The sequence below is a fragment of the Carlito syrichta genome, unplaced genomic scaffold, assembly GCF_000164805.1.
Source record: "Carlito syrichta isolate Samal-C Ts95f unplaced genomic scaffold, Tarsius_syrichta-2.0.1 Scaffold309823, whole genome shotgun sequence".
Lineage (NCBI taxonomy): Eukaryota > Metazoa > Chordata > Mammalia > Primates > Tarsiidae > Carlito > Carlito syrichta.
Window position 1 is genome coordinate 533,991 of NW_007253919.1, and position 9,979 is coordinate 543,969.

Sequence of the window (9,979 nt, forward strand, 5' to 3'; positions counted from 1 at the left end):
ATCAAAGAATAAAAATGTGAGATATTTGTATTCCAGTATAAATTCAGAAATAGTCCAAGTTTTAAGCATTCATTAAAAATAAACTGGGCTTGGTGGCTCAGCCTGTAATGCCGTGCCTTGGGAGGCTGAGGTGAGTGGATTGCCTGAGCCCGAGAGTTCGAGACCCGCCTGGGCAACTTGGCAGGACCTCATCTCTACAATAAAGTCAAAATGAGCCGGGCATGGTAGTGCGCGCCTGTAGTTCCAGCTACTCGGAAGGCTGAGGTGGAAGGATTGCCGGAGCCCAGCAGGTTGAGGCTGTGGTGGCCAGGAGCGGCCACTGCACTCCAGTCTGGGTGACAGAGTGAGACTCCAACTCAAAAAAAATAAAAATAAAAATAAATAATAATAATAATAATAGGAAGACGACGGTTTGGAGGTTCCTCAGAAAGTGAACATAGAATGACTATATGACCCAATACTTCCACTTTTAGTTATACACAAGATAATTGAAATTATGTGTTTAGCCGGGCATGGTAGCTCATGTCTATAATTCAGCACTTTGGGAGGCTGAGGGGAGAGGATTGCCTGAGCTCAGTGGTTTGAGACCAGCCCGGGCAACTTGGTGAGACCTCGTCTCCACAATAAATAAAAAAATAAGCTGTACATGGTAGCGTGTGCCTATAGTTCCAGCTACTTGGAAAGGCTGAGGTGGAAGGATCACCTGAGCTCAGCAGGTCGAGGCTGCTGTGGCCGTGAGTGTACCACTGCACTCCAGCCTGGGCGACAGCATGAGACTCCAACTCAAAAAAAAAAAAAAAAAAAAAAAGAAATTATATGTTTATGCAAAAACATGTGCATAAATGCTCATTGTAGCATTATTCAGAATAGCCTCAAAGTGGAGATAACTTAAATGTTCATCAACTGATAAATGAATAAACATAAAAGAAAAATAAATGAAGAACTGATAAATGGATACAATATGTATAAACCTTGAAAACATTATGCTAAATGAAGTCAGACACTAAAGGTCCCATATAGTGATTTCATGTATACAGAATGCCCAGAATAGGCAAATCCATGCAAAGTAAATTAGGGGTTGCCAAGGCCCTAGGGCAGTGTTAGGGAATGTGGAGTGACTACTAATGACTGGGGTTTATTTTTTTATTTATTTTTGAGTTGGAGGCTCACTCTGTCATCCAGGCTAGAATGCGGTGGCATGCTCATGTTCACTGCAGCCTCCCAAGTTGCTAGAACTACAGGCGTGTGCCACCATGCTCAGCCAATTTTTCTTGATTTATTGCAGAGATGAGGTCTCACTAAGTTGCCCAGGCTGGTCTTGAACCCCTGGGCTCAGGCAATCCTCTCACCTCAGTTTCCCAAAGTGCTGGGATTATAGGCGTGAGCCACTATGCCCAGCCTGGTTTATTTTTAGAGTGATGAATATGTTCTGGAATTAGGTAGTGGTGATGGTAGCACAATCTTGTGAATATATTAAAAACCGCCAGCTGCAGTGGCTCATGCCTATACTCCCAGCACTTTGGGAGGCCTAGGTGAGAGGATTGCCCGAACCAGCGGGTTCAAGACCAGCCTGGGCAATTTGGCAAGACCTCATCTCTACAATAAATTAAAAAATAGCTGGGCATGGTGGCACATGCCTGTAGTTCCAGCTACTTGAAAGGCTGAGGGGGAAGGATTGCCTGAGCCCAGCAGGTCAAGGCTGTGGTGGCCGTAAGCGTGCCACTGCACTCCAGCCTGGCTGACAGAGTGACACTCCAACTCAATAAACAAACATTTAATTGTGCATTTAAAAATGGTGAATTTAGCCGGACTTGGTGTCTCAGCCTGTAATCTCGCGCCTTTGGGAGGCTGAGGTGAGTGGATTGCCTGAGCCCGCGGGTTCGAGACCCGCCTGGGCAGGCAAGACCTCATCTCTACAGTAAATGAAAAAATCAGCCAGGTGTGGTAGCGCATGCCTGTAATTCCGGCTACTTAGAAGGCTGAGGCGGAAGGATCACCGGAGCCCAGCAGGTCAAGGCTGCGGTGTCTGGGAGCGGCCACTGCACTCCAGTCTGGGCGACAGTGTGAGATTCCAACTAAAAAAAAAAGGTGAATTTTATGGTATAGGAATTATTGTTTGGAAAAAAATATCTGACCAAGTTCAATCTACTAAATCTACCATTCCCCCTGTTATGTTCCAAGTAACGCTCGACTGATCACTCTTGGTATCATTAAATCAAGGGACAGGGAAGTGGTAGAAAGAAGTTTATTTCTGAGTTTGAATCCAGGGAGCAGAGCCGGACTTGAGATCTTTCTAAAATGATTCTGGCCGGGCTTGGTGGCTCAGCCTGTAATCCCGTGCCTTTGGGAGGCTGAGGTGAGTGGATTGCCTGAGCCCGCGAGTTTGAGACCCGCCTGGGCAGCGAGACCTCATCTCTACAATAAATCAAAAAATCAGCCGAGTATAGTAGTGCATGCCTGTAATTCCGGCTACGCGGAAGGCTGAGGCAGAAGGATCGCTGGAGCCCAGCAGGTGAGGCTGTGGTGACTGGGAGCGGCCACTGCACTCCAGTCTGGGCAACAGAGTGATACTCCAACTCAAAAAAAAAAAAAAATGGTTCTGCTCACTCTGCAGGCTTTTACAGTTCACTTTTATAAGTCCAGAGTTGTTAGTTCCTATACATTAGCCATGTGACCAGCAGAGCAATGTATAGATGTTGAATTTCCGCCGCATTTATCGATAGTGACATTTTTCGGTCCAGACTTCCTGGTGCCAGGTATCAGCAGTATCTCATAGCTTTTATCAGTAGGGCCTGGCAGAAGAATTAATCAAGCTTGCCACAGAGTAAAGGGAGTTTACAAGGTCTAAGACATCATGCATTACACAAAAGTTATATAAATCAGCCGGGCTTGGTGGCTCAGCCTGTAATCCCATGCTTTGAGAGGCTGAGGTGAGTGGATTGCCTGAGCCTGCGGGTTCGAAACCCACCTGGGCAACTTAGCAAGACCTCATCTAAACAATAAATCAAAAATTAGCTGGGCATGGTAGTGTGCACCTGTAGTTCTGGCTATTTGGAAGGCTGAGGTGGAAGGATCGCTGGAGCCCAGCAGGTCGAGGCTGCAATGGCCGGGAGCATGCCACTGCACTCCAGTCTGGGTGACAGAGCGAGACTCCAATTAAAAAAAAAAAATTATATAAATCACAAACTTATGATTATATTGGTACAAAAGTTATACAAATCACAAGACTTACAATTACACTGATACTATATAATTCAAACTTATGACCACTCAGAAAAAGGGAGCAAATGGGAATTTGAATCTTTAACTTAATTGGGTTTAGACTACAGAGAAGTCAAGGATCCCCTGAAGCTACTTACTGTGAGTGCATAGGGGATAAGGGAAAGCATATCTTTTATTAGTTCTCAGAAATATTGTTCAGGAATGTACAGGAGCACTTGTACCCTTCCCATGTCCTCTAGGAGCTGTGGCAATATGGGATCCACTGAGTTCCATTGGGAGCTTGCCAGTGGGTCTCTGTATCACCTCCAGATGCCAGATACTGATTTCAACTTCTGAGGCACCATTCTTACCTTAACGGGTGGTGACTATGCCATATCCCACAACCTATACAACCTTGACCACAACTGGCTGCTGAAAGATGTAACCTTGTCCATGGCACTTCCTATCCATGGGTTTCAGGTCTGGGAGATCAGAAAGCAAAGGGACTGGCCCATTTGTACCTCAGGGGTCCTTAGGACAGCACAGATGCCTTTTAGCAAAATCCCCTGGGATCAGAACATCAGATGCCCCAGGCCTGGTAATCAAGGCTCCAGCCCACCTATAGCCCTGGATGAAACATGTAGACTTGGGCTTTCAGTCCTACCTTCAGACCTTGGAGGCTGGACCTACAATAATCCTTAAGGCCTGAATGCTGTTAACCCTCTGCATATCCTGCAGTCTTCTCAGTTTGACTCAAGAACTGAATATCTAGGCTGAATGCAATTCTTTATGCCTGTAATCTCAGCACTTTGCAGGCTGAAGCAGGAGGATAACTTTAGGCCTGGGCAACAGAATAAGACCCTGTTTCTATAAGTAAATAAAAAAATAAAAAATTTAAAATAAAAGAATGGGACATCTGGTCACCCCACTCATGAAAGGGACATCTTATTCACATGAGAGACCAGATTGGTTGACACAACTCAACTCGCCAGACACTAATTGCCATTTTTATTTCCAGTGTCAGAACTCTTGCTTCAGAAACAAAGACTGGTTGGCCTCAGTGGCTCAAGCCTGTAATCCCAGTACTTCAGGAGGCTGAGGCGAGAGGATTGACAGACCTTAGGGGTTAGAGACCAGCCTGGGCAACTTGGTGAGACCTCGTTTCTACAATAAAAAAATAAAAAAATAAAAAAATAAGCCAGGTGTGATAGCGTGAGCCTATAGTTCCAGTTACTTGGAAGACTGAGGCAGAAGGATCACATGAGCCCAGTGGGTCCAGGCTATGGTGGGGGTGAGTGTGCCACTGCATTCCAGCCTGGGCGACAGAGTGAGACTCTGGGGGAAAAAAAAAGTGACTGATGTTTAAACAAGTAAAAATAAATAAATACACAATTTTTAATAAATTTCAGGGTTTTTGGGTCCCCCTTCGTATGTACACTGCCTGACCTTCAAATAGAACTGGAAGTATTGTACAGTGGAACCGAATTCAAATTGATAAAGAAAGTAATATTTTTCAGATCTTTTTTATTGAACCAAGGTTAAAGTAATCCGTCTTGGATGCTATGCCTCTAAAATTTCTACTTTAGCCGGGCTCGGTGGCTCAGCCTGTAATCCCGTGCCTTCGGGAGGCTGAGGTGAGTAGATTGCCTGAGCCCGCGGGTTTGAGACCCGCCTGGGCAGCGAGACCTCATCTCTACAATAAATCAAAAAATCAGCCGGGCGTGGTAGCGCATGCCTGTAATTCCGGCTACTTGGAAGGCTGAGGCGGAAGGATCACCGGAGCCTAGCAGGTCGAGGCTGCGGTGGCCGGGAGCGGCCACTGCACTTCAGTCTGGGCCACAGAGTGAGACTCCAACTCAAAAAAAAATAAAAATTAAAAAATTAAAAAATAAAATTTCTACTTTATCTGTTCCCCACATGTAAGAGTGTAAATCCTGCCCTTAGGCCAAGGCAACCTTGATGTTATGGAAATGCCTACTTCCCATAAATCCATCCCTGACTGTGACAGCATTCTTGCCTTTCTCCTGAGGGGTGAACTTCAACTGTCCTACACATATTCCTTCTATAGCACGTGGTCTATAAGCCCTGGGTCTGGAATAGTCACGCTCTGCCAACACACTGGACTTGTCTGGCTCATCCTTTGGTTTCTCAGCTTTTTCTGCTTTGAGGGTTGCTTTGCATATACAGCTCTTTCATAAAACACATCATACACTATAATGTATTTTTAGAAGTTATCCTTTTGGCCGGGTGCGGTGGCTAAAGCCTGTGATCCCAGCACTTTGGGAGGCTGAGGTGAGAGGTTTGCCTGAGTTCAGGGGTTTGAGACCAGCCTGGGCAACTTGGTGAGGACTCGTCTCTACAATAAATCACAAAAACTAGCCAGGCATGGTAGTGCATGCCTATAGTTCCAGCTACTTGGAAGGCTGAGGTGGAAGGATCGCCAGAGCCCAGCAGGTCGAGACTGTGGTGACCTCAGCAGTGCATGGGCGAGAGTGAGACGCCAACTCAAAAAAAAAAAAAAAAAAAGTTATCCTTTCAAATGAAGGGAGAAAATTGAGAATAAGAACAATAAACTCTGAGGTTTTAGGTTAATATATAATTTATAATAAAATGAGAAATTTTATGTCTATATAAAAACAATGCAGATATATATGAAAACTTAAAAATATGAAAATAATAGCATCATTAGAATATATTCAGTGATTACATGCTGTTAAATTTCCTTACAACTTTTTGTATGTTTCCAATAGTCAAAGGGAAAAAAAACATTTATAAGTGAAGAATATTCAGTATTAATGAATATATCCATTAATCATTCCCTTATTTGCCAGGTGTGGTGGTTCATGCCTGTAATTCCAAAATCTTTAGGAGGCAGAGACTGGATACCAGCAGTTCAAGACCTGACTGGGCAACATAGTGAGACTCTGTCTCTACAAAAAAACAAAAAATAGCCAGATGCAGCGGTGCAAGCCTGTAATCCTATCACTTTGGGAGGCCGAGGTGAGGATTGTTTGAGACCAGGGGTGAGACCTCATCTCTACAATATAAAAAAAAATTAGCCAGGTGTGGTTGCGCACACATTTAGTTCCAGCTACTTGAAAGGCTGAGGAAGGCCGGGCTTGGTGGCTCAGCCTGTAATCCCAGTGCTTTGGGAGGCCAAGGTGAGTGGACTGCCTGAGCTCGAGGGTTCAAGACCTGCCTGGGCAACTTGGTGAGACCTCATCTCTACAATAAATCAAAAATTAGTCGGGCGTGGTAGCACGTGCCTGTAGTTCCAGCTACTTGGAAGGCTGAGTCCAGCAGGTCGAGGCTGCGGTGGCTGGGAGTGGCCACTGCACTCCAGTCTGGGTGACAGAGTGAGACTCCAACTCAAAAAAAAAAAAAAAAAAAGACGGAGGAGCAAGGATCACCTGAACCCAGCAAGTCCAGGGTGCGGAGGCTGTGAGTGTGCCACTGCACTCCAGCCTGGGAGACAGAGTGAGACTCTGACTCAAAAAAAAAAAATTCTCTTATTTGTGGATGCTGAGGTAGTTTCCAGTTCCCAATTCAAACCCTCAGAACTTGGAGCGCTCAGTCTTTTAAGTTTATATCATCAGGAAATATAGTATCCTCACAAATTTCAAGTTTGCTTTCCTATCTTGCCAGAGAGAAGAAATGCGGATGTGTCTCTTGTAGTTTTGTTTTTTTTTTTTTGCCTTGGTTAGGTGAGAGTGTGGATTTTCCAGACTGTAGAGGACGTGACAATTGCAGGCAGGAAGTCATATTTGTCAGGAAAATGCTTTGGCTCAGAAGGATCCAGCAGACGCTGAATGCTGCCCGAGGCATTATAGAGCTCGGAAACAATCCTTTACTTGGTGAGATAAGTGCAGGAGCTAACTACTGCCCACACACAGTGCCTTCCCCAGCATTCGTCTCGCTTAGCCAAGATGTCCTGGTTGTTCACCATCCTAAATTGTGCTGATTCTGCACCGAGAGGAAAGTGAGGAAGCCTGGACCAGGGTCATGAGAATGATTTTCTTCCTCCTGGAGTTCAGGCCTTGGTGAGCCTTGCAGCCTGTGGAGCAGAATCTGAACAGATTCCTCATTCAGGGGTGGTTGGGGTCCTGGAGGGTCCTCTTCCTGCAGATCAGGATTCAGAGGTTGTGCCTTTTACTGAAAATCTGTGTGGGCCGGGTGTGGTGGCTCAAGCCTGTAACCCCTCCACTTTGGGAGGCTGAGGAAAGAGGATTGCCTGAGCTCAGGGGTTCGAGACAAGCCTGGGCAACTTGGTGAGACCTTGTCTCTACAATAAATCAAAAAATTAGCCGGATGTGAAAGTGCATGCCTGTAGATGCAGCTACTTGAAAGGCTGAGGCGGAAGGATCACCTGAGCCTAGCAGGTCGATACTGTGGTGGCCGTGAGTGTGCCACTGCACTTCAGCCTGGGCGAAAGAGTGAGACTCTGACTAAAAAAAAAGAAGACGAAAAAGAAAATCTGAATGGCAGAAGTTGATTTAAAGGTTTGAGGTCTCTACGTATTGGTGGTGCGGTTGGCCGAGTGGAGACAAGATGACTCCAGCTGACTGTGCCTGCAGCTGCCACAAGTCTGTCTCAGTGTATCCCTTTGAGAGGGCTCCATTCTGCAATCAGAGCCTGGCAGATCTCATCCCACCACTGCAAAATGTAAGCTATGTTCATCTGTCCCAGATCCTGAGGTGGCTGTTCTTTGTGCTCAGGCTGTGTCTGAGTATCGGAGAAGTTCTCTCCCAGAGTTGGTAGTATCGGCAAGTGATTTCTTAGTATCAGAGGGTGGTTAGAATTTTCTCCTTCCTGCACAGCCTGTGTGGCACTTGGTCCTTGGCTTACACAGACCATGGAGGGATCCCAAGGAACAAAGGACATGTGGGATGGAGATGTTTGGTTCCTGCTGAAAGAATTGGAGGAAGAAAAATGATCAGACCTATCTGGAGGAGAGAACAGGTCGATTTGATGCTCCTTAACAGACATATCTAATCCCTCATTTGGACCATCTACCATTGAATCCACTGGATCCCTTCTGCTCTGCTCTGGATGTAGATTTCTTTGGTTCTGAAACCACATCTAAGTAAGAAAAAGGGAGACATGGACATCATAAGACATAATAAATTCTAGCTTTGCTTTTCATACTCTGTAAAGCAAAAGAGCTATTAACAGAAGGCCTAATCACAGGGTGATTTTATATAGAGTCAGCCCTCTGACTACATGGATTCTTTATCCTCAAATTCAACCAACCGTGGACTTAAAAAAAAAAAAAGGACAAACCCAAAAAACAATGCAGCAATAAAAAGAATGTAAATAAAAACATAGTAGAACAGCTATTTATATAGCATTTACATTAGTTTTTCTTTTTTCTTTTTTGAGTTGGAGTTTTGCTCTGTCACCCATGCTGGAGTACAGTGGCATGCTCATGGCTACCGCAACCTTGACTTGCTGTGCTCAGGCGATCTTTCTACCTCAGCCTTCCAAGTAGTTGGAACTATAGGTGCATGCCACCATGCCGGGCAATTTTTTTGATTTATTGTAGAGACGAGGTCTTGCCAAATTGCCTAGGCTGGTCTCAAACCCTTGGGATCTGGCAATTCACTCACCTTGGCCTCCCAAAGTGCTGGGAATTAGTGGTGTGAGCCACCATGTCCAACCATATTAGATATTTTTTTAGTAATCTAGAGATGATTTAAAGTATACAAGAGGATATACATAAATTATATGCAAATACAACACCATTTTATATCAGGAACCAGAGCATCTCCAGATTTTGGTATTTGGGATAGGTCCTGGAACCAACTCTTCATGGATACCAAGGGAAGACTGTATATGAAAATCATATCTATTTTATACTTAAAATAATTCTTGCTGGGTGCGGTGGCTCATGCCTCTAATTCTAGCTCTTTGGGAGGCTGAGGTGACAGGATTGCCTGAACCCGTGGGATTGAGACCAGCCTGGGCAAGTTGGCAAGACCTCATCTACAAGAAATAAAAAAGTAGCCAGGCATGGTGGCATATGCCTGTAGTTCCAGCTACTTAGAAGGCTAAGGTGGAAGTATCACCTGAGCCCAGCAGGTCTAGGCTGCTGTAGCCGTGAGTGTGCTACTGCACTCCAGCCTGGGTGACAGAGTGAGACCCTGACTCAAAAACACCCAAAAATTCTTGTTCATGTGTTCAGTATGCATATACACACATAGAGATGTAACACACTGAGCAATCAACTATAGGTGAATTGAAACTGTCTGAAAAGGTATATGCTCCCGAATTCTGCCTGTAATTGCAACAGTGGATCAGCAAACAAGGTCTCTTGACCAAGCTGACATTGTTTTCCCTTTTTGCCATTGTTTGCATAAGAATTCAGTTTATGTACACATGTATAAATATGATCAAGAGTTAATAAACACAAGTACTTGAAACCTTCTGTTTTATAAGCCTATGAACGTGCTTCCTAAGTTATGAGCACTTAACATATACTAAATCACCATCCCTATAACTTATGTTGAAGTACTCAGTGGGGACAATTTTGTCCTTCAGTTGGAAGACATCTGACTGTGAATTTTGAGGTTGTCACAAATAGAAGAGGGAGGTGGGCAGGAGCTTTACTGGTATCTAGTTGGTAGAGGCTAGGAGCGCTAACAATATCCTACCATCCACAGGAATAGCCTCTCACAAGAAAAAATTATGCAGCCCTGCCAAGGTTGTAGAAAACCTAACAGGAACCGGGCTCGGTGGCTCAGCCTGTAATCCCGCACCTTTGGGAGGCTGAGGTGAGTGG

At 44.9% G+C, this 9,979-nt stretch overlaps 1 protein-coding gene across 1 annotated transcript in view; it reads right to left on the bottom strand.

Moving 5' to 3' along the window:
- Positions 1 to 7,791: 7,791 nt before the first annotated feature.
- The window catches only part of LOC110596531 (homeobox protein SEBOX-like), a gene marked incomplete at its 5' end in the record, with an annotated part of 3,332 nt that continues 1,144 nt past the window's right edge, over positions 7,792 to 9,979 (bottom strand). Inside the window, one exon of the mRNA XM_021717506.1 lies at positions 7,792 to 8,280. Coding sequence (XP_021573181.1) covers positions 7,792 to 8,280 — 489 coding nt within the window. The remainder of the gene's footprint in view (positions 8,281 to 9,979) is intronic.